The 23,154-nt window shown below is 51.8% G+C and overlaps 2 protein-coding genes across 13 annotated transcripts in view; both read right to left on the bottom strand.

Moving 5' to 3' along the window:
• CSRNP2 (cysteine and serine rich nuclear protein 2) overlaps nucleotides 1-3,463 on the bottom strand; it is a 32,512-nt gene extending 29,049 nt beyond the window's left edge. For 3 of the 7 annotated variants that reach the window (XR_012896610.1, XM_075901687.1, XM_075901692.1), the window contains exon 1: nucleotides 3,301-3,463. The gene's annotated coding sequence lies outside the window, so the exon portion shown is untranslated. Of the gene's footprint in view, nucleotides 1-785; nucleotides 810-3,300 lie in introns of those variants that run through there. The other 4 variants (XM_075901688.1, XM_075901690.1, XM_075901689.1 and 1 more) reach the window with 2 other exon arrangements.
• Nucleotides 3,464-6,129: 2,666 nt separating this feature from the next.
• The window catches only part of TFCP2 (transcription factor CP2), a 42,704-nt gene continuing 25,679 nt past the window's right edge, over nucleotides 6,130-23,154 (bottom strand). For 5 of the 6 annotated variants that reach the window (XM_075901697.1, XM_075901696.1, XM_075901693.1 and 2 more), the window contains exons 5-15: nucleotides 22,672-22,778; nucleotides 21,816-21,968; nucleotides 16,737-16,847; nucleotides 15,976-16,064; nucleotides 15,335-15,413; nucleotides 14,437-14,530; nucleotides 14,173-14,263; nucleotides 11,945-12,048; nucleotides 10,724-10,866; nucleotides 9,029-9,080; nucleotides 6,130-8,854 (exon numbers count right to left, since the gene is read on the bottom strand). In XM_075901697.1, coding sequence (XP_075757812.1) covers nucleotides 8,817-8,854; nucleotides 9,029-9,080; nucleotides 10,724-10,866; nucleotides 11,945-12,048; nucleotides 14,173-14,263; nucleotides 14,437-14,530; nucleotides 15,335-15,413; nucleotides 15,976-16,064; nucleotides 16,737-16,847; nucleotides 21,816-21,968; nucleotides 22,672-22,778 — 1,061 coding nt within the window. In that variant the 3' untranslated portion in view covers nucleotides 6,130-8,816. The remainder of the gene's footprint in view (nucleotides 8,855-9,028; nucleotides 9,081-10,723; nucleotides 10,867-11,944; nucleotides 12,049-14,172; nucleotides 14,264-14,436; nucleotides 14,531-15,334; nucleotides 15,414-15,975; nucleotides 16,065-16,736; nucleotides 16,848-21,815; nucleotides 21,969-22,671; nucleotides 22,779-23,154) is intronic. The other variant, XM_075901694.1, reaches the window with a different exon arrangement.

The raw sequence follows: 23,154 nt of genomic DNA, 5'->3' as shown, positions 1-23,154 counted from the left end.
TAAGCAGCACACACTACATCAGCCCTCACTGGCCACGTGTCAGTAGCTGCATTCAATATAAACCGACCCATTTCTATACCTGTGCCAGCATGCAGAGTAATTGATACTCCATCTAAGCAGTTTCAGAATAAATGCAAAGTGACTTGCTTCAGTGAATGCCAAACAAATCGGTGTCGTCTACACATCTCCAGCATACCAGTGAGTCTAGATTATACACCACTGGAAGGCACAATACACACCAAACACTGTGAAATGATTGCAATGCCAGAGAAAAAATAGCAGCCACAAAGAATCTAACCCGATGCCAACCATTCCTCCTAAAGGCAAGTAAGCACCTCCAGCTTTTTACAAGGCCATACATCATAAGAAGAAGCCTATGGAACGTATTTGATATATACACACAGGAAAGGGATTTGCATTGGGTTTGATTGTACCTCAAAAGCAGCTTCCTTCAATCATCAACTTCTATTTAACTGGCTAGAATAGAGTCTGTATGGTAGCCATGTCAGCTTTTGGGGGGTGGGGGGCAGACAATAAAGCATGAAAAGCTCTGTGCAGAAGTTGAGAGCATCAAACTAGAGGTTGGCAATAAGAATGTGAATAACCACTGAGGTTCCCATCACCATCTGACTGGATGTGTATCCAAGTCTAACCTCTGAGGTGTAGTGAGAACAGAGAACCCAGCAAAGTCCCCAAATGGCTTCTATATAGCTGACTAGGACAGCAGCCAGGGCAGTGTCAAACACACATGTCAACAAGCCACAGAAAATAGGTTAATTACACACCAGATTAGAGACTTGTGGTTGTGATGAGACAATCTCTCAGACAATGCAGAAGTGACAGCTTCCTCCTGAACGTGAAGAGTTCAGCAATTATTGCCCAGGCGGTTTACAAGCCAGTCATCAAGGATTCCCCATTGGGTTCAGCTATCATCCAGTGTCAGCCATTCAGACTTGTGGCTATTTTATTTTATACACCACATTTTTCTCCATTTCAGCAGGAGCCACACTCTACCTCTAGTAGGGCTGGGCTCAGTCAGTCTGTCCATTAAACCAAAAGGTTCTGGGAGAACGAAGAGCCACAAGATTCACATCAGATCATGGAAGATACAGACCCTCCATTTTCCACGAGTGGTAGCAATGGTGAATGTTACAGCACAGTCAAGGCCTAGATTTAGTTATATTCACCACTGTAGCAAAATGACAGCTGTAGAATTACCTGTGTCCCATCTACACTATAGCCTAGATCAGGGGTGGGCAATCATTTTTACAGGGGTGGCCGTTTAATGAATTTTGGTATGTGGTCACAGGCTGGCTCCACCCCCGGAAGGGACAGGGCCCGAGGTGGAACTTGCAGGGCTGGTGACTAGCCTCCCTCCAGAATTGTCTGGGGCCAGAGGCTTTGAATTAAACACACAGCAAAGGGCTTGCAGCTTTGGCCCCAGCTGGGGTAGCCCTGTGAATAGGAGCCACTAGCCATTTAAATAAGATCCACCACCTAGACTTTTGATGGCACAGGCAACAGAATATAAATAGAGAGCAGCCAGATGCAGTCTGCAGTCCAGATCTGGCCCTGGACCCACATCTTGCCCAGCTCTGGCTTCTATGGTTGCTACCACCCATGGCAAATAGAAGCCTAAATTCTCCCTAGCGTAGATGCACCCCCAAGATATTATCTTTCACAAATGCTAGCAATGCCTTTGGAGATGCTTATGGAACCTCCTATGCACAACTAAGCTCATCTGCAAAACGTGTGACCCACAACACACGCCGATGCTCACAGAGGCCAGTTTAATATCAGAACCAGGCCTTTAAGGCTTGATTTGCCATGGTGTCTTGGTGAGCATCAAGATTATTTTCCAAAGACTTTGAGGGCATTAGGGTTACTGCCGGATAGGGAAAGCCATGCTCATCCACGACCTCCTTCCCGGCCACACTTCAAACAGGACTAGCGTAAGGTCACAGAGTCAGAAACTGGGCTAGTTCTGCTGGGCTTTACTGATGTTCTCCTCACTTGATGTTGGAGGGATAAATGTCACACTCAGAAGAGGAAAGAGTAGCTGGAACGGAGGGGGCAGCTCGCCCCTGGTCATATCACAGTGAGAAGGAAAGCAGAGGGGAGGAGGAGCATGTGGAGGCTCCTATGGCTGAACAAGTCTCCAGCAGGGCCAGTTCTAGCCCCTCTGTGACCTTAGCCAGGGAGGAGACATGCTTTCCAGCACCAACTACAAGAGAATGGGTCCAGTCACCATGAGCCTGTTCCCAGCATACAACACCGGGCTGCTTCAGTAACCCCAAGTTCCTACCAGGATGCAGAAAAGTCACAACCTCCCATCCTTCCTGTCCCTTCCCTCCCCCCACCAACCAAAACTGCAATGTCTCCAAGAGACCCTGGACCAGGAAATCAGCCACCATGACCCCTACAGCTCATCCCTCCCAGTTCCCAACTCAAGGAGCATAGCCCCAAACGTACTCCGCCAGAAGCCCCACGCTGCAGCCCACAGCACAAGGGGTGGCACCATCTCACTTGCCCCTCCACAGACATCCCTGCCAGCCCCACATCACCCCTGAATACTAAAGAGCTGTCTGGAGGGGGGGCGGGGAGGAAGCAAAAGGGAAACTCCACCCATCTGAGGAGGAGGAGGGGACCCCTCCATTACAAAGCCCCCTCACAGGCACCTAGCAGAGCTCGGTCACCTTGCCCATCCCCCCGGAACCATCTGATCGCCCCACCCGAGGGGACACCCTATACCCTCTAATGGCCCTTACAGCCCCCCCCCCAGGAGATGTGAGGGAACATGCCCCGGATCTGTCTCCCCAAGATGTGAGCGGAACCCCCCCCCGTATTGGCTCCCCCAAGACAACATGAGGGGACGACCACTCCATATTTTACCTCCCCAGAAGCATCAGGGGAAGCCCCCCCATAGTTTACACCCCCCCTGGATTTTACCCCCCCAGGAGCCGTGAGGGGAAGCCCCTCCCGTATTTTGCCCCCCCCAGAGACATGAGGGGAAGCCCCCCCATAGTTTACACCCCCCTGTATTTTACCCCCCCAGAGCCATGAGGGGGAGACCCCCCCGTATTCTCCCCCCGTAGCCATGAGGGGAAGCCCCCCCCATATTTTGCCCCCCCCAGAGACATGAGGGGAAGCCCCCCCCATAGTTTACCCCCCCAGGAGCCATGAGGGGAAGCCCCCCCGTATTTCCCCCCCAGGAGCCATGAGGGGAAGCCCCCCCGTATTCCCCCCCCAGGAGCCGTGGGGGAAGCCCCCCCCGGGGAGACGCCCCCCCCCCCCACTCACCGGCTGCGGGTCCCTCCCCGCCGCTCCCTCCTCCCCGCGCGGGCGGGGCTGCAGGGCGGGGCGCGGGCTCCGGGCTCGAGGGGGGCGGGGGGAGGGTCCGGGCGGGGCGGGGCGGGGGCGGCTCGGCGCTCGCGGGCTCTGACCGGACACACCCGCCCGGCTCCGCTCCGCGATAACAATGGGGCTGCCGGCGCAGCGCCGCCCCTTATATAGCCAGGAGCACGTGACCGCCCCTCAGCCCGGGCGCGGGGCAGCCTGGGAAATGGAGTCCTGGCCACGCGGCCCTGCTCCCGCAATGGCCGCCGGGAAACGGAGTCTCCCAGGAGGGGCTTGCTGGGAGCTGTAGTCCAAGGCATAGCCCTTCCCCCATAGAGATGGATGGGATGGGCAAGACAAGATGTATTGCGAGAGCACAGAGCGTAAAACAACGTGGGAGCGTTTAACATTAATTACCATCATGAATATGCAAATGTTTCAGTGCCCAGCAACCAGAAGTTTCTGAATGAGTTTGCTGGGCTGCCATATAATAAAGGTTGGAAGCTGCTGGACTAGGAGACAGGCAGCTTCCCCACGGCAAGGGAAAAGCAGGGCTCAGGGGAGGACGGTATAGCATTGCGCCTTCTGATTAAAAACTAACTAGGCTTGCAGGAGGAGAGCTGAAGAACGGCATTGTGCAAAAATGCTCCCTCTAATTTCTTCCATCTCCGTACAGATCAATTTTGTTATGTGCAACCCAGGCACGTGCAGGCGCTTCCCATAGGAACACATGCTGCTGACTCTGGGTGGTGTGGGTACTTTGCTAATCAGCTGGACAGCAGCTGAATCGCTCCCACCCCCCACATACACAGTTTACAGTGAACACTAAGCCCCCATCACAGCTTTTTGCTATGGCACAGAGATGCCTCTAGACTAGAGTGACAAAGTCCAGCTTTGCCCAGCGGTGCCACTGCCAGGAGCTTTTTCATTTTATCAAAAAGCAAAAGCAAAAAAAGCTTTTTTAAATGTAAACTATCATATTCACATCCCAGAGCTTTAAGGCACCTGGTACTGACTGCGGTCAGAAGACAGGCCAGTGGGCTAGATTGACCTTTAGCCTGGCACTTTATGGCCACTCTTATGAGCTGCAACTCTGACAAGGCATATTGTGAAAGGTAGAACCAGAGAGCTAGGCATAGAGAGGAAGAAGTCAAAGCCTTTGCTATTCTACAACTGTAAAGTACCAACCAGGGAAGTAGTTGCACAAAACCAAAACACTTAGCCATCACTAAAAAACAATATTTGCTTTGTTTCCTTGACTATCTTCTGTGGAACACAGCTCTTTGTCTGCCCACAGCAAGAGCGTGCAAGGACAGCTCAAAGGAACAAGGCTGGTGTAGTCTCCAATTTTTCAAAATAAATTCCCTTTATTGCAAAGGTTCTTAGCTTAGATTTAATATTACTCACCCTTCATGTATAAAGAGTACAAAACATTGAGTGATGTAATACCCTTGATAACCACCGGATGGAGTATGTGCAGTGCTGTAAAGATGCATTCAGCAGAAGTGTCCTTGAAGCCTGGGTGCATTTTCAGTCACTGAGGTCTCCAGGAGGGAAAGGATTCTCTCATTCACTCCGCATACAACGCCCACCAAGCCCACCAGACCATTAAACACAATCTTTACGGTTTAAACCCCACAGCAATCATGGGCTGGTTACAAAAAGCAACAAGGATGGAGAAGCAAAAGCGGAAGGAGCCAGATGTAAGGAACAGAAAGTTAAGATTAAAACGGTGACTCCACACAAAAAAAAATGTCAGAGTAAACTCTACATTGAGGATGATATGAGCTCATCCCCTGAAGAGTTCTACTAAGACCAGCAAAAATCTGTTTAGAAAAATGGGCAAGAGATTTATGACCTGGATAGGTCATTTACGCTTAAGCCACCACCGTATCTTACGAACAGAACTTGAGGTTGAGTTTTTAGTAAGGATAAATAATGGGACCAACTGCAGTGAAAAAACCCAACTGCTGAGCTCTGGGTAAATTCAGATACAGATGGAAGAAATGAGGTGGCCTAAATGGAATTACAGAGGAGTCTAGACATGAGATTAGAAAGGCCAAAACCAGCAGGAATAGGCAAAAGCACCTTATTTCAGAAATAGCGAGCAGCTGTAGCCTGAAGGGGGGGGGGGTCGTCAAAGGGCAACTCAGCCAAAAAGCTGTTGTAGAATCTAAGCTTCAGCCTAGTTAAAAAAAAAAAAAATCAAAACAAGAATCAGTTTGTGTATAAAAAAAGCTTTCCAGCAGAAAAAAATTAAAAAAATTAAGTTTTTTTCCAGTCCACTATAGAGCTTGTAGAGGGCACGTTTCAATTCACGTAACACCAACTGGATTCTGTCTCCAGGGATCCTATTTCTAGCTCTACTTGTTAAAGTACACTACTAAATGCTGTTCTTAAAAGGGCAGGCAGAAAGACAACAAGCAACACTGTTTTCCATCAAGTAGGAATCAGTCTGGAAAAAAAAAAAAAAAACCTTTTCACAATATAAATATGAAGCACATTGGATGGACGGTGTCAAATGAGACAGGGCCCAGGGAGGCAAGCGAGGGCCCAGTTTCAATGAAGGAATTTTGTACACAGCATGCCACTAGCTTTTTCCACATATTCAGTAACTGTCACTTATCCCTACCAGCGGATGAAGAATGGGACCATCAAACAATTTTTGCTCTTTTAAAAAAAAAATCCAAATTTGGGCCTCAATTCACATGGAAGTTTTCCTCTCCATTTAATTAGTGCTTAGCTATAAGGAAGTCAAGTGATTGATTTAATGAAGCTGTTCAGGCAAAGAAGCAGTTGACAAAGGGGATTTCGATTTCCCCTTTATTTTACCTTTTATTTCCAGTACTGGCCATTATGTTTCAGGGGGAGAAGAGGTGAACCTCTGGCTGATCCGCCCTCTCACCCTACTCTTGAGGGATTCTTGAATGAGCAGTTGGAGGCTAACAATACAGATGCACAATTAAGTTTATGTTTTCAGTCAATGGATTAATTAAGAATCTGTATGCACCCAGAAACATCGATACAAAAAGTTCAACAAGTCTGTCACTACTGTACATTTTCTATTGTGCCTCTTGCATGCCAAGAACCCACCCCCCACCCAGATTAAAATACAGGTATCTTCCCAATCTATCACTGATGTAGTAAAACAGATACAAAAAGGCCAGTTGCCAAAAGCATAACACCTCTGTATGCAGAGTTCACAGTCCTTCCAATTCATCAGTAGCACATGCTGATCTTCAGCAGAGAAAGCAGGTGAAATTACTCCAACTTGTTTTAAGGCTTTTCTTGGCCTCTTTACCCTCATTGATTTAAGTGGCCAAGGCCTCCACGTTTATTAGGCAAAGATCCACGACACAACACAGAGCCACAGCAATTTCAGAGTGTTTATCTCTCAGCTCAAGATTCAAACGTGACAAATAGGACATACGCCATCCAAAAGTCAGGTAGAGGGAGAATGCTGGGTGTTGTCCACAATGAGGCCATGATATAAAGGGGCTTTCAGAGTCTTTTTAAAGCAAAACCCAGGGGAAAACCACCACTTTGGCATTTAAGCGAATTCGGCCCTGGGTGGCAACACTGAGCCTGTCCCGAAGTCTCTGTTTGTCCCCACGACAGGTACAAAACAGCATGTTCTCTCATATCGTCCTGAAAAGCAACTCGCCATCACCCTGGAGGGGATATGTCTCGTTCAGCATCTCTAGCTCTTCACCCGCAGTGACGCCAAAGATATGGCACTGACACGTCTCCGCAAAGGAACTGGGAGCAAAGAGTTCCAGCACCTTTCATGCAGGGCCTCCGCTGAGTTGTTTCATCATCTCAAATCCAGTCGGGAGATAAAGGCTCACAGACGCATCACTAAATAGCATCTACGGAAGCCATCATATTTAGAGGGAAGGGGGGGGGGGATTGGAATAGATACATCATGGTTGCCATCTGTAGGCTATTCCCATGAATGGAGGCAGGGGGGAAGAGAGACCAGAGAGGTTTGTTAGGGTTCTAAGAGGAGAAGTCAGTATTCCAGCTGTTTGAAACTATGAAGATACGATTGTCAGACGTGCACATACACAACATTACCTCCCCACTAGCTAGGCCTTTTCTGATCCAACTCAGAACCGGGCATTTCCTGCCTGGTGATGGCTAATGTCATAACCTAATCATCTGAACACATCTGCTTTGTATTATGTTTCTTGTAAAAATATTTCATGTTTGTTTATAAAAACCATCTATTTACTCAAAAACCTGACATCCTGGGCAAATATCAATCCAAGCCCCGCTTTATTAGAAGTTGCTTTTTATTTAGGGCATCTTTTTTCAAGTGATACTAGGTGCTCTCACAAAGAGGGGACACATGCTCAGGCATCTGTTTTAGAAAGCAGGGGTTTTTTTAAGCCCAAGAGACCCAGCAGCTGCTGTCCTGGAAATCTATATGTAGGCTTTTTGGCATCATGAAGTTGTCAGTAGCTTTAAGCACAGCCTGCAGGCTCTTGCTATGTAAATCTCTCTCAGTGCTGGTTCCCGGCTGTTCCAGGTTAATGAGACATAAAAGTCAATATGCCGATGAAATGTCACCCATTGCCAATGAAGGTGCACCAGAGGTTTTTCACTTCCCCTCCACCCCAAAGATCACGAATTTTATGTTTTTAAACAAAACAAACAAACAAAAAAAAGAGTCATATGGGAAACAGACCATATCATTAGCTAATTCATCCTCAAATTTCATTTTTTCCTCAAAGTCATGTGAGCTTTAAGAGTCAAGCCACACTCGTCCATATAGAGGGCGACCTTATAAATCCATGAGACTGGAGTTCCTGATAGTCTTGACAGGAAGGAGAGAACTAGGATCAAATCACACTGTCTCAGACAGACAGACAGACAGACACACTAAACTAACAGGGATTGGAGGAATGAGAATAACACCTTTAAAATGCAGATGTCTGACAACTTCAAAGAGAAGCTTTAAAAAAAAAGTAGTCCCCGTCTGCCCCCCAGTGCAGCTGGAAGGTTTGTGAAGGGAGGGAAGGGGTTGAGGGGTTGCTGTGTATGCCAGAGAGGTTGCTGGGTTGAGTTATTAGAATAGATGTTCACATGCAAGGCTCCAGCACGTGACGGAAGCCAACACCCCTCCAAGTGTAACCCACTTATCATTAAACCCATAAGACACAAAGGTAAGTTTCTATCAATAGCGAAGGACAACGCAACCTGGCCCGTTTAGCCTCACGTCTGCAACTACTTCCATTTTAAACGTCAGAGGTTAAGCAGTGCACTAGCATCAGCAGCAGGCTACATGCCAGAAGAGCAATGGGCAGGGCAGGGCAGGGCGTCACCTGCCCGAAGGTACAGCGCAGTAACAACAAAGATCAGGATCTTTACAGAAGCCTGCCGTGACTTTCTGATCTCTGCTTGCATCCTTGTGCAACAGGCGAGGGTCTTTGTGTGTGACGAGAGGTGGCTACAGGCTCTCCTAGTCCAGTTCCCTCTTACTTTAAGATGATGTGGTAGCTATCGTTGGTTTCAGCTGCAAAGAAAGCAGAGCAGGGTAAGACCTCCCCAGTAAGACAAGGAAAGAAGGTGAAAGTCAGTGTGCCTCTTTCTAGACCAAGACTGCCAAACAAGTGGTTGGAGAAGAGAAATGAAGGAGGGAGAGGCACACAGACTGGTTTATAATGGCACGTTGAATGAATCCAGTTACCTTTCATTGTGTCCAGGACAAAGCACGATTCATCTTGGAAGTTCTGTATCATCTGAAAGAAGCCATGAAATCAGTTGAATCCATTAGCCAGCGTTTGAGTTTAGGAACAAGGCTCACATTTCACGTAAGCAGTTACTCAATGGCGCGCATGAAAGAGCTCACGGCCTCTCAGTCGCTACAGTGCTTTGGGATTTACAGAACACACCGGCAGTAACACTGCCCCTCCCTCCCACCTACCGGGGGAGAGGTCTCTGAAATGCAACAGAACCAAACCAGACAAGGAGAAGAGTAGATTTTAGGACTCTAGACGTGAGCACAGAAGTTCCACCCCAAATCCTCAGAGAGACAGTGTGAAGCGCACACACATGATGGCCCCCTAAGAGTAGATAGGCCCCAATTCCCCTTCGCTTGCTTCCCCAGCTATGGGAGGGAGGGAGATACGACTAGGTAGAAGCCTAGGAAGCTGCAGCCAGCACTCTCTCTCAAGCTCCCTTCTCTCCCCAGGGACCAGCAGTGCCTGGCGGAGTGCCACGTCTCACTGTCGACGCCTGGGGTGACGGGACAAGCCTGTCGCAGATGGTCTGAGGCTCAGCTTCCTGTAAGGGCCGGCTGCCCTGTGCCAGTCTGCTTACAACAGAGGGGGAGTGGCGATATTCTGATATGCTGGACAGGCAGCATTCGGCCAGGACCATTAGCATTTATTTTTCGACTCAGGGCAGAGGCTCTGTTTCCTGCGGCACGTCCCGAACGTGAGAGCCCACTGCCAGCAGGGAGGCACCGATTAAAAGCTTCATTCACTCTTCTAGAGACTGCGCTGCAAGTGGATGGCAGGAACCACTGCAGTGCAGCACCTACCTCCCCCCTCCCCGGTTAGGGCCAGCACTAGATGAGTGGTCTGAGCAGGTGGCAAGCCCAGCTGGGCATCTCATATCCTAGCCTCTCAAGCAGCCTTGTCCCTGGGTAACACACAGGCTGCAGCTGACTGCCTCTCCTAGCAGCTCAGCTGCTCTGGGAAGCAAGGGCTGTGTGGTTCCCACAGGAGTTCGATGGATCTGAGAGCTCATTCAGTGCTTTGCCTGTAGACAGGATGGGTCAGCAGTTAGGAGAATACTCCACTGTGAGCCTGACTCATTTACACCAAGGCTCCTTCCCAGCTCTGACAGTGAAAAGGTGCCAATTTTAAGGCTCCTTTAAATTGCAAAAGTGATTCAAAGGAGTTTTATTTGCACAAAGACTCAGACTCCTTGCACACAAAGCAATCGGAGAAACCCACTCTAAATGGGCAATTCGAACTCTCCTTTAAAACACTGGGTGGATCAGACCTTAAGTAGCATGGCTTAAGTGCAGGACTGGAAGCCAGGAATCTCCCCCCCCCCCCGGGTTGTATTTGGGCACAGTTTTGGCATCTGTAAAATGGGGCTAACACCTGCTTTGTAGGGCTGGGTGGAGGAGGAGAAGTTCTCTGACACGGAGGAACGCGAGTAGCATGTGTGTTCTCAGCTGTCATACAACAGTAAATTCAAGCCCCCTACTTGGAAAGGGTTAATAGTCAAACCACTGCTGTCTATTTGGAATCCTTAGTACGTTTGCCCATGACAGAGATCAGAGAACCAGACCAGATGTGCCACGGACTTAAAGCGACTGAGCCGCCATGGCACGGCAATCCCTCCAGGCGAGGCGCCAAGAGGCACGTACCTCGTCGCTGATCAGGACGTGTATTCCTGTAGGCCCCTGTTTGTAGATATGGCTGATCTGTCGAGAGGAGATACTGAAGAGCTGGGCTATTTTTTCTGTCAGTTCCACTGCCGTCAGCTCCTCCAGGTAGATGGCATGATACACTACAACAGGGACCCGAGCTGCAATTAGCTTCCGAAGCACCGACTGCAATAAAGCCTGAGCTGCCCGAATACGCGGAATATCGCAGGAGTGCGTAGGCGCTCTGGTCACAGATCACGGCCCGCCTGGGCTACGTGCTGTACAAACAGAACCAAAGGACGCTGCACACCCCAAAGAGCTTCCAGCACCCGTAACGGTGGCTAAACGGGACTCTGCCCCATTCCCGGCTGTTTCCACTCAGCCCAAGGAAATCAAAGCGCAATTGACGAGTCCCCTTGGGATCCTAGCGCCATCGCCTCATAGGACATGGCGCTAGGATCAAGCATGTGGGCTCTGGAGCAGTGACAAGGAGGGAGGACGGAGCCCACTGACTCTGCGGTTTTCTCCCAAAATGCAGAAAGCAGATACGCTGGCCTCAGGCTGCTCCAGAAATGTAGGTCACTCATTGTGTCTCGGCCTTGCTGGATTCTCACACAAGCAATCATTTACCAGGCCAGCATAGGCACCGTGCCAACAGCCGTCACTGCTTTGGTGGGCAAGGAGAAAACCAGCAGGTGGGAATGAGGGAGTCCTCTAGCAGAACCCTCCTTCTAACCCTATCAATGGCTGGCTGTGGGGGGGAGCGATCGGCCTCCTTGCTGCCGCTGGGTTACCGTCTGCCCTCTGGTAGGGAAACGTCACAATGGTAGAGGCTAGCCTGAGCAAGTGCAGTTGAAAACGGAGGCCGGCAGCCACACAATTTCTGCATGCTCCTCTGTGAGATTATGCGCGTGACGGCGAAGGCTGGAGGCACCAGCTGAGACTGAATCCCATTATACTGCCCACTGAACACTGATGGGGAGATGAGCTGAGCCCCGAAGAGCTCGAAGCACACAGAAACAGAGCCAGGAAGGAAGCGACTTGCCCAACGTGAAAAAGCCAGGATTAGAACTCAGGTCATTCATGTCCCAGTCCAGATCGCTACCCACTGGAGCACACTGCATCTCTTCTGAGATGACCTACACCTAGCTCCCACAGCCCTGGGGTACAGGGGCAGCATGCGAGGGGAGGAAGCACGTCACTCCTTCTGGAAACTCTTACCAAAGAAAGTACTGTTGGCTGACTCCCCATCCTCATGCTTCTGCTGATCCCGCAGCTGCTGAGGCTCCTGGCACACGTAGATGGTCAGCCTGGGCCGCACCATCCTGCGGGAGGGAGGGAGGGAAGGCAGGACAGGTGAGCACCACTGAGTTTATCATGAGCACTTTTCCTCAAACTCAGGTCCCATGCGCCAGTTTTCAGGCTTCTCCATGCAGAAAGCCAGACACCCAGACCAGCCTTCAAGCAGAATTCCGAGGGAGATCTCGGCAAGTTTTCTTGCATGGAGACAACATGAAAATAAGCAGAGGGGCAGGTGCCGGGAAGGAATCAGGAGGCGTTTAGCCGTGGGGCCAATTACGGGCCAGGACAACTGCCCTTCTAAGTGGGATGAATAGCAGCTGGGAGTGGACAGGCTGGGGGTTAAGCCAGGGAGACCCGAAGCTGCGGCAAGAGCAATGGAGAACACTGGCATAAGTAGCAGATGAAGCTGGCCATGTTCCTAGGTGCTGCATTTTCTGAATCGAGCCAGCTACGAGATTGGACAAGGCTGGAATGCTCTCTCAACAGCCATCGAGATTGGTCCATTAATTCTCTGGAATGCTCACGCCAACACTTGCCCTGCACCTTATTGGAAATCCACCCTCTCCCCCCACACACACATTAGTAACCCAGCATCAGCAGCTCCATGCCCCTCTGCTTGGCCGCAATGCCTGCACCATCGCTGACCCTCCCTGACACTCCCTCTCAGGGATGGCAAGCTAGTCCCATGGAGAGGCATGGAAAGCTCCTTAACAGAGAAACATGCCCACTAGAGACGTTTCTTCCGACCCCCTGCCACCTGAGGCCAGATTTTGCAACTGTCCCGTGCCCACGATCGGGACCAGATTTTCAAGAGAGCTCAGGAACCGCAACAGAAGTCTGGATGCTCAGAATTGCTCAGCACCCAAATGCGCAGCGTCCTTGAGAAACCTGGATCTCCCTGGCTGGGATTCCAGCCTGACAACACAGAATGTCCCTGATGGATGGTCTCCACTATCCGCTTGTGTCTATGCAGCTTGTGTCGTTCAATCCGTTTCCTCGACTTGAGCGTCAGCATGGACACTCTCCTGCCGACACAGAAAGCATCTGCTCTAGCTTCTCTACCCCAGATGTTTTACCTGCCTTGCATCCCCCTCGCCGTCCTCTCTCAACAAAACTCAACTTTTCCCCAGGTGGAAGCGGGCCTGCTAATCATTTTTGCTCCGTCTTTGGCTCCCTTCTACTTTTGTTCTATCCACGGCAGACAGCTCAGTGCTATCCCAAAACGGAGGCAAAGAACTCCTCAATTCCTCGAGAACACTGTTTTCCTCCCTACGCCTTTCCTCCCCACTCATCCAGATGACCTACCAATTTTCTCGCAGGCTCCCTCCCTCCGCCACAAGAGAGGCGCAAGTGCCTAGATCTGAATCCTGGACCTTCTAGCTCCAAAGTGTCTCAGCAACTTCTCTCTGGCTTTCACCTGTACAGGCTTTGCTTTTTCTGAACTGGATCCCCACCCTCCAGGCCAGCTCTTGAAGGAGGATTTTGCACCTAACTGTGCTCGGCTTATCAACAAATCCCTGGCTTTTTCCTCAAGGTTTTGGAATGAAAGTAGCCAAGATATTTCTACCCGGTCACGCCGCAGAAGTCCTCCTTGGTCTAGGGTTTACTGAAGCACTGGGCATGATGACAGCAATGCACGGAGAAGTCAGAGGCCTGGTCTACAGGGATGCAATGAGGTGGGCTTTGTGAGCCTGTAGCTCTGATGGCAAAAGCCCTAATGCAGACGTGGCTGTATTGGTAAGAAAGTCCTTTCGCTGGGAGAAACTATCTCCACTAGGTCTGTTAAATTTGGTTCCATAGGTAACCGTGTCACTGCTGAAAATCTCAGTGGTTACACACATACGGCAGGCTCTGCCGTATAAACTCTGCAGTGAAGCCCCACCCCAGCAGTGGAGTGGGTTGGCTGAATGCAACCAACACCATTAACCAATAAGCATCAGCTCACCAGTTAAACGGTTAGTCGGTTACATTCCAACATTCCTAATCTCCACCCTCGGTGGAGCCCCACTAGAACTATCCCAGCCACCGTTTCTAAGGCAGGCCATGCCCAAAACGTGCAAGAGTTATAGGGAAGCAGCGATCCCGTGGCCACTGCTCTGTGGGGCATAAAAACCAACACCGGCTCCCAGCTTTTACAAGTTACGCACCGTCCCTTTAACGCGTTGAAGAGCCTGATGCCATCTGCGGGGCCACAGATCTGGATAACATCTTCTCTGGTTAGCTTCAGTAAGTCTGCACCTGGAATTGAACACAGCCAGGCGCCCATGGGTCGCCAGCGGGGAAGAGCGTGGAGATGGCGGTGAGTTCCGTGCAAAGCATCACCGCCGAATCTGCCTCGACGGCCGCAGGATGGACTCCCGAGGGAGCCAACGGGATGGGGAAGAGAGCAGAGAGGGGCTTTCCTCACCAACCTGAGAAGTTTGTGAAGAGCCGGGAGAAAGTGGAGAAACGGTTTCGATGCAGCCACTGCTGGGCTTCCTGAGGCGTCGTCGTCGGCAGGAGGTTCTGCAGCGCGGGAACAAAACGATTACTTTCCTTAGAAGAGGCAACCGAAAGCCAACATTAGCACAGGTCAGCTAGATGACTATTGTTCTACGGTATGAGGCCTGGCCTGGGGTCCTGTACAAACACACAACACGCAGCTTACAATTTCAGGAGCACAGACGGGCGACTACAGACACACTGCGGGGGAGGGAAGGAAGAGGACGCACAAGGAAACAATGAGCTAATGCGGGTCAGCACAATAACGCAGAGGTCACAACAGGCCAGCTGCTCAGTTTTTGGAAGGCATCACCGTACAGGAGAGAGTTCTCACTCTAGATCATCTCTCACCAAGTAGGGGCCATTGAGGAAGAAGTTATGGGCTTAATGTGGAAATTATTTGGTGAGCTTCTTTGGCCCCAAGATGATAATGGCCCCGTCTGGCTTTAAAAAGGCCTATGAAATGTATCCAAGGGAAAACTAGCCAGCCCAGAGACAGAGAACTTGTCTACACGGGGAATTTTTCCGGAATAGCTATTCCTGATTAACATTGCATGTGGGTGTTCTTCTGGAGTCAGAGTGTTTTATTCCGAATTCTCTGAAGTGGATTCAACTCATTTGGAATCGGAGTGTCCACACATTACGTTAACCAGGAAGAGTTAAACCGCTTTAAAGTCATACCCTACCTTATTCCGGATTAACTGTCATGTGTAGACAAGCCCAGAGACCCCATACTGCAGCATACCAGCAAGCTCCTGAACATAGTCACCTAGAAACCCACAAACTTCCAACAGTAAATTTAGAAAATAGGATTAACACCATCCTTACCACAAGCATAAGATTTGAGGTGGGACTTACATCTGTGATCGGAGGAGGTGGCTCGGGTTGGTGGTTTGGAGAGCCATTTCTAGATTTTGAGAGAGAAAAAAAACCCCACACACCATGAGATGGGCATCTGTTCCTCCCCACCTCTCGGTCAGTGCAGCTCAAACGGACGTGTCTAAAATACACTGACAAAAGGCGTCACGGATTCTACACGGATTCCGGACACGCAATGCGTTTGAGAAAGCGCGCTCAGAAATCCGTGGGCACGGGTGGTAACAAACAGCAACCGGACTGTGTCGATGCCATTGGCATGGAAGCGAAACAGCCTGCGGACCAACCAACAGACAGCACTGCGTGAGCAAACACACGTGCTGGGGAAGGCGGGCGACTGGACGCAGGAGCAGCTCCATAAACGCGCGTTCAGTTGCCATTTGAGAGGAGAGGTTAGCGATCAGACTGAACAGCCGCCTAGATCTCCCGTTTGCTGCCGTTAGCGGCTTTTAATAGGACGCCCTGGCTTCCTAGGACATTGGAACCAGCAGTTATTTAGGGTAAGGTCATCAGACGATTCAAATGTTCCCATCCCTCAGGGAAGCTACACGTGGAGGACCGTCAGCCAGAGAGTTCTCGCTGCCCGCACTTACCCCTCACCAATGGTAAAACTGCTGTGGGAGCTGTTAAAGCCAGGAGATGGTGCATTGTTGACGTAAGTGATCTCTGGCCATGGAGAACACTAGAAAGGAAAACCCAGTGGTGAGATGCAAACAACACTGTGACTTTCCTGGGAAACTTTTACACCCTGGTGTCTCTCTGCTTTAGCTGGAACTGGTTTCTAGGAAGCAGGCAACGTTGCGATCAACTCGGTTTAGTGCAGACTACGCCCATTTTCTGCAAAAGGTTTGTCTAGAGAGCAGTCCAGAACCAAGCCTGTTCACTGTTGCGTTACTGACGGGGGCAGTACTGACCCTAGGAAGCACATTCGATGCCCCCAAAGTGACAATATTCAAACCAGCGAGCTCTTGCATTGGAGTCACATCTCCTAGGCACTGCGTGTGTTTGCTGAACAGTCTCCCCGGTACCAGCTGCTGAGATGCGCACATCAGGCAGTCGGAACCAGGTGCAGAAATTGAGGAGTACCCCAGAATTCACTCTAAACAAATGCTCAACAGAAGCACTTCCCAAGGGATCTACAGTTTAGCATAGAATGAGAGCGCTGCCTCTGGATAGGCCAACCATTTCGCACCCTATCTAGCTATTTATCACACTGTTGCCTGGGTGAGTCCAACAGCCTAAGCAGTTCATGATGACCCTTCCATTAGTTGGGGAGTGTGTGGAATGACGCTGTCACCCCTAACCAAGCTGATCACCAGTTCCAGTAACGTACTGCACGTCCAAGAAGTCTTACCTCTGTGAGTATTGTGGTCTCATAGGAAGGCTGGTATTTCTCCTTCTCATGAGGCGTTCGCTTCTCCATTTTCTCTCGGTCCGTCTTCTGTTTCCGATCTGCTCCTTTGGGCTGGAAGGCCAACGTTTTGGTTAGATCACAAACGCCTGGCCTCGTGGAGGTGAGCTAGCCAGAGGCAGGAAGAGAGCTAGATTCACACTGGCTACACAGAGCCAGAAGGAAACTGGAATGGAAGAGAAAAGTTGACAGAGCGCAGGGGACCCTTTCTAGTTCCTGAGTTGGGACAGACTGCCAATGGCGCTGTAGGGGACGGGCGCTGGGCTGCTACGGGCAGAGCATTCGGGTGTGCCTACACTGCACCGTGATTTTGAGATAATGTGAGCGTCTACACAGCAATTCCGTCATTTGGAAATAACATCGAACTAACGGACGGCTTATTCCAACTTCTGTAAACCTCATGCCACGAGGAATAACGCCTCTTCCAAAATAGCTATTTCGAAATAGGGCGTGTGTGGCGGCTCCACTGCTGCTACTTCAAAATAGCTCCTCACCAGGCCGTTCTAAGTAATTTCTCCCCAGTGCTTCCTCGGGCTTTAAATCAAGGTAGCGTGTCCACACTAGGGAAGCCTGCTTCGGACTCGTTTTGAGGCTTCCCTGCAGCGTAGACGTGCTATTTCGAAATAAGCTATTTCGGTATAACTATTCCGGAATAGCTTGATTCAAACTTGATGTGCCGTGTAGACAGCCTCAGAGACTAGTTTTCATAGTGCTAGATGTGTTCTCCCTACCCCGATCCACCCGCCCCCTAAGGGAGTTCAGAACATCTGAACTAGAACATGAAAAATCGCTCGGAAAGGAATTAGACAAGGACCAAGGTGCCGTACTGGCCCCATGAGCTCTATAAAGGGGTGGCGGGGGCTGCAGATTTATTCTGGGTTAAGTCTGCTGCAGTAAAACCAACCAATACGGTGAGAGGCAGGAAAATCTAGTGCAGAGCTGGGCAAGAATATTTATGCGGGGGGGAGGGGCACACTCCAAGAAATTGGTAAGTGGTCAAGGGCCGCACTCATCTAGGATATTAATGGAGCAGGTGCAGGGTCAGGGATGGAGGCTGGATGCAGAAAGGAGCTTAGGGTAGCGGAACTGGGGTGCAGAAGAGGCTGTGGGGTTTGGGTGGAGGGAGTTGGGCCAGGGGATCGGGGTCCAGGAGGGGGTCTGGGTGCAGGAGAGGATTCCGACCTGAAGAAGGGGATGCAGGGTCTGGGAGGAGGTTGGGACCTGGGGCAGAGTGCAGGGGTTTGGGTTGTGACCTAAGGTAGGAGGAGGTTCCTGGGGCAGGGTTGGGGTGCGGAAGAGGGTGGAGTGCCAGGAGCAGGTTCGGGCCCGGGGGTGGGGGGGGCATGGACTTACATTTGGCACCTTCTGGCCAGCAATCCAGTGGGACCCTCAGGCAGGCTTCCTGCCTGCCATGCCCCTGCAGACCACTCAAAGTGGCCAGTGGCGGGAGTCATGTGCCCTCTGGGTGCTGCGAGACTGTGCTGGGGCAGGAGCAGCGTGCAAAGCCCCCCTCCCAGCCATGCCCCTGCATGCCGCTCTACGTGTCCAGCTGTGGGAGTCACGTGCTCATGAGGGGAGGGTGGGGAACGGGATAGCGGCTTCATGTGCTGCTCCTGTCTCGCAGCACGTGGCCCCTGCAGCCAGCTGCTTTGAGTGGCATGCCGGGATGTGTAAGGCAGGGAAGCCTGCCCGAGGCGCCCACTGGGCCGTGGGCAGGCCAAATCTGGCGGTGGACTGTATTTTACCCACCCCAGTCTAAGGGATAAAGCCCTGGATGACGAATCAGGACACCTGGGTTCTATTCCGAGCTCTGACACTGGGCAAATCCCTTCACTACCCTATACCTCAGTTTTCCCCATCTGTAAAATGGGACAATGACTCTGCCCACCTTTGTAAAGTGCTCCAAGACCCGATGAAAAGCGCTAAATAAGAGCTCTGTATTCCTACCTGCAACTTAGGGCTTAAGCAATTGCTTTAGGAGACTAGTTAGATTCCCTGCTCCCCCTTCTCTCTCTCTCATCTATGGAGAGATTTAAAGCGAGACTTGCAATTCTTTGGGGGAGTAATTCTCAAATGACTCCTTGGCTGAGACTAGCTAACAATGGCCAGGGAAGGGAGATGAACCGAGTTCTGCATGCCAACAGCCCAAGTACTTTCCCAACACTTGGGTATTGCGTAAGGGCTGCTGGTCTGAGCACAGTATCAGCAGTGAATTCAATGGGTCACCCAGTTCTTTTGGCTACACTGCTCTTCACAACAAGATTTCACAGTGTTTCAGTTCCCCCTTTTCCCAGATTTGCTTCCCCCTCCAAGCAACTCGTTTAACCGCCCCTCCCGCATGTTGTGAAATGCTCTGCCGCCAACTCCTGTAGATTGCCATCAGGGTAACCAGGTGAGCAGCACGCACGCCCGTGCACACCCACGGCCCAGACAGTGGAAGCTGTTAGACCACATAGCTCAAGCGGTCTGAACGACGGCTGGAATTCCTTCTGCATTGGGAGGTGTTTTCGCCCGCTTCTCGCAGGCCTGCTTTGGGTCGCAGATATTTGTTCTGGCCCAGCTGCACCAACAGGCTTGCACAGATGTGAAGCCCTGATGTCGATGTGCTCGCTTTCCACGGTTGCAGGTCTTTACAGAAGCCAGCCACGCAGGTGTAAGCCCTGCTGTGTGTCTACACTGAAAAGCACTTCCATGAAGACACTCCTATGCCAATGGGAGCAGGCCAATGCTCAAACCACTGAGCTATCCCTGCCCGGCCCCTTGCTTACAGACAGCGACTGGCTGGCGACACAGCCCCGCTCTGCCCCACTGGCGTCTGTGGCAAGGGTCTCCGCAGAGGTTTGGGGAGACGACACGAATTCCACACGGGGAAGAGCCTGCTAAAAGCCCTCAGAAGCCACTTTCTGAACACAGCCAGGCTTCTGCTCCCCGTCCCACTAACCCTGCGGGTAAGAATGTCCCGAGACTCTCCGGCAGTGACAGCCCGGCACTCCTATCATCTGCGGCCCAAAGAATGCTTGCACTATTGGTGTAGCGGCTGCACCGTGCGAGCAGATCCAGCTGGTACCATGTCATGAGGACCCCTCTCCAGGTTCTCAGCCGCTTGTGGAGTCCCAAAGAGTTTCCTGGGATATCTGTCTCCCAGCAGCTCTCGCGGGGGAAGAGTTATTTAGACTTCAGCATGGGAGCAGCCTCTTCACCCAGCAGCCCAAACAGAGATTGCTGGGAGGAAAAACAGCCGCAGCTTCTCACACAGCCAGCAAGAGGGGGTGTAGGTGCACGAAGATCGGGACTCATTCTGACACGAGCTGGAGAGGCCCTCGGACCGTCCAACCAGCCAATCCTCCTGCAAAGGGTTTATGCCTCTGTGCTGGCATGTACCAACTTGAAGCCTGGCGTGCAGACCTTTGGCTCTTCCTCCGGCTTCCAAGGGAATTTGGAATTATGTGCATCTGCGAGCACGTCTCCCAGGGTTACACACAGAAGCTGCGCCCAATCCCGCTCTTGACAAGAAGCTGGCCCACAGGCCGCCACATACCACACCTCAGGCTGCTCTGGGTTATGTTGCCCTGCAGGATTTGCGCTACAGTAGCCCCCAGGGGAGCCAACAGAAATCCGTGTCTCGTCGTGCGGAGGGTGGTGCCGGAGCACTGCCATGCCTAGGCGTTCAGCACATGCATGCGGTGAAGACGCTCTATGCCAGGGGTCTCACTCACGGCTCGTGGGCCATCTACTGGATGGAGCACATTCCCCATCTCGCTGGGGCGGGGAGGGGGGGCGTGCCTGTCCCCCCAAGCCCCGCCCCTTTCACATCGCCGCCCCGCCCTCTTCCCCTCCTTGCATTCTGTCCTCACAGCCTCCGGGATTACCAGGGGAGCATGGCACAAGGCGGCAGCAGTGATCAGTCCCCACGCCACCCCACAGTGGCAGGAGCCACGGGGAAGTGGAGCACTGCAGTGTGTGTGGGGGTCCGACCGCTGCTGTCGCCCTGCTCCAGTAATCCGAGGCCGTGTCCCTTGGGAAACAGGATGCAATGGGGAGGCAGAGGATGGGCAGTGGCAGCACTTGTGGGCTGGGGATGGGCACGCCCTCATCGCAGGCTGCCAGGACCAGATCGTTACAGGCCGTGAGTCTGAGATCCCTGCGCTAGACCGATGGGTGAGAGCTCTTCGGTCGCCCTCAAAACATCATCTCTGTCAGCAGCAGGAGCGACACACTTCTGAGCTTCTCCCATCAACAGCGCTGCGCGCACATGAATGCTGTTGTGACTTACGCTGCTCGGAGGAACATATACTCTCCCGAGCGACCTGAGTTTTGCTGAGCCAGGCTGTAGTGTAGACAGAGCCTAAAACAGCCCATGCCCTGAGGAACTCACAATCCAAACAGATAAGAGGCAGGAGAAACAAGCACAGAGAGGGGACTTGCAGCAAGTTAGCGGCAGAGGGGCCCATGGGGCAGCGAAGAGTCTCTAAGATGGTGCCGCTTGTCCCAAACACCCCAGGGGTGCCCTAGGCCATCTCGTCCAGACCCAAGCGGTTCTGCTGGCAAGCAGCCTTTCCTCTAGGGCTAGCCCTAGGCTTTGATGCTTTACTGACTCCTCTTACTCAAAAGCTAAGGGCAGATCAGTCCATCACTCCCAGGCTTAGGTTGATATTAAACCTCTGATCTAATTCCTGACCTTGTATTACACTCACGCATTGCACTCGGGCCGGCGCGAACCCACGGGCAGGAGCGGGACTAGATAGAGAGCGCTAAGAGAGCGCAAGCAAAGTCTAGTTAGAGCACAGAGGCTATTCTAGCTTGCGAGTTGTGTTGCCTAGATAAAGGTGTTTAGCAGGTGCTCATTACAACAAGCAAGGAGCAACGTTTGTGGCGCACAAAAGCAAGGCCCTGTCCTGCAACATTTGTGGAGGCGGCCGTCAGGCGGGGTCAGCTCCCCGACGGTTTCACAGGTGAGGCGGAGGGGGACTTGTGTGTCTGGTTCTAGCGCTCAGCAAGCTATGCCCACAGCGCGTACGGTACCTTGAAGACTTTAATCTGGCAGCTGGCAGAATGCAAGTGCTCGGTGTACTCCCCGTTTTCGTTCTCTTTGAAGGTGTCGATCTGCACGCGGAAGGGCACTCCCTTTTCCCCGCCGTGTTTCCTCATGGTGAACTCCGTGCTGATGCAGTGCACCTGAGAAGAGTCACCCAAGAGAGGCCTCATTAGCAGAGCTCCAGCTCTGAGCCACCAGAACATGCCTGGTAAACATTCGAAGCCAAACGTTCCCTCCAAAGCCTCCCGCGCAGCTGCGCGCATGCCCTGCAGGCCTGAGATGGAAATGCATCGGACAGCAGGAACATTAAGTAGTTAACAAAACGCCGGTGGGGGCGGGTGTGTAAGTAATTCACTTTCTGCCTACAGATTCCCCAGCCTATTATGGGTTACAGATGATCCCCGGAGATCACTGGAACGGAAAGCAGCTAGCAAATCCCACCCCCACATTTTCCAGTTTATGTCTTCTAGGCCCAAAGGGCCAGGTTCACAAAGCTCTCAGGACGCAGAGGGATTTTCAAAGCAAGTTAGGCACTCCGGTCCTATTGATTTCAATCGGAATTAGAAAGCTCACCTGCTTTTGAAAATCCTGCTGGATACCTAAATGCCCTTGACAATCTGAGCCAAATGCACAAGTAGCTTCACTGGTTTATAGCTCAGAGGCACTTCCTATTTCATGGCATTCTTGGACACGCCCTTCCCCAGCCCCTCAAACACAGCTGGCTACTACGCATGGACCCAGGAAAAAGCCCCGTTTCCTACAGCAGCTTCGCCTTTGCCCTGGGCTGCTGCAAAAGACTAAGCAGCAGCAGGAGCCGGGTGTTCCCCACAGCGCCTCTCTTACCTGGATGAACACGGACGTCCTCTTCGAAGGATCCCAAAGAAACTCCACCGTGTTCAGTTGCGTGGGATTTGCCCTGGGGTCAATGATCCCCACCGACATCGGGATATCTGCGGAAGCAGAGCGCACGCTCAGAGAGCAAGCACGAGGCGGGACCTGTGCCTGGCCCTCCGGAGGTACCGAGCTATTCCACTGCCACGGCAGGAGCCAGAGCGGAGGGAATGCCATGGAAGCTGTTCTGTGTGCAAGGAATCAAGAGACTGAGCAGCCTGGCTGGAGATGAGGGACGTAAAATCCCATTTAAATGTGATGTTTAACCGATGGGGGGGAGCCGAAGTGCCTCCCCCCACAACAGCAGGGGCTGCTCCGGCTCAGACAGAGCAGCTCCTGCCTGCGATACTCCCAGGCTCACTGTGGACAGGGGCTGCTCCAGATGGCTGGAGCAGCCCCTGTCCGTGGCAGGCCCTGCAGGGCTGGAGCAGCCCC

Source organism: Pelodiscus sinensis, chromosome 19, assembly GCF_049634645.1.
Source record: "Pelodiscus sinensis isolate JC-2024 chromosome 19, ASM4963464v1, whole genome shotgun sequence".
Taxonomy (NCBI): domain Eukaryota; kingdom Metazoa; phylum Chordata; order Testudines; family Trionychidae; genus Pelodiscus; species Pelodiscus sinensis.
This window is presented reverse-complemented; position numbering and strand designations above follow the sequence as displayed.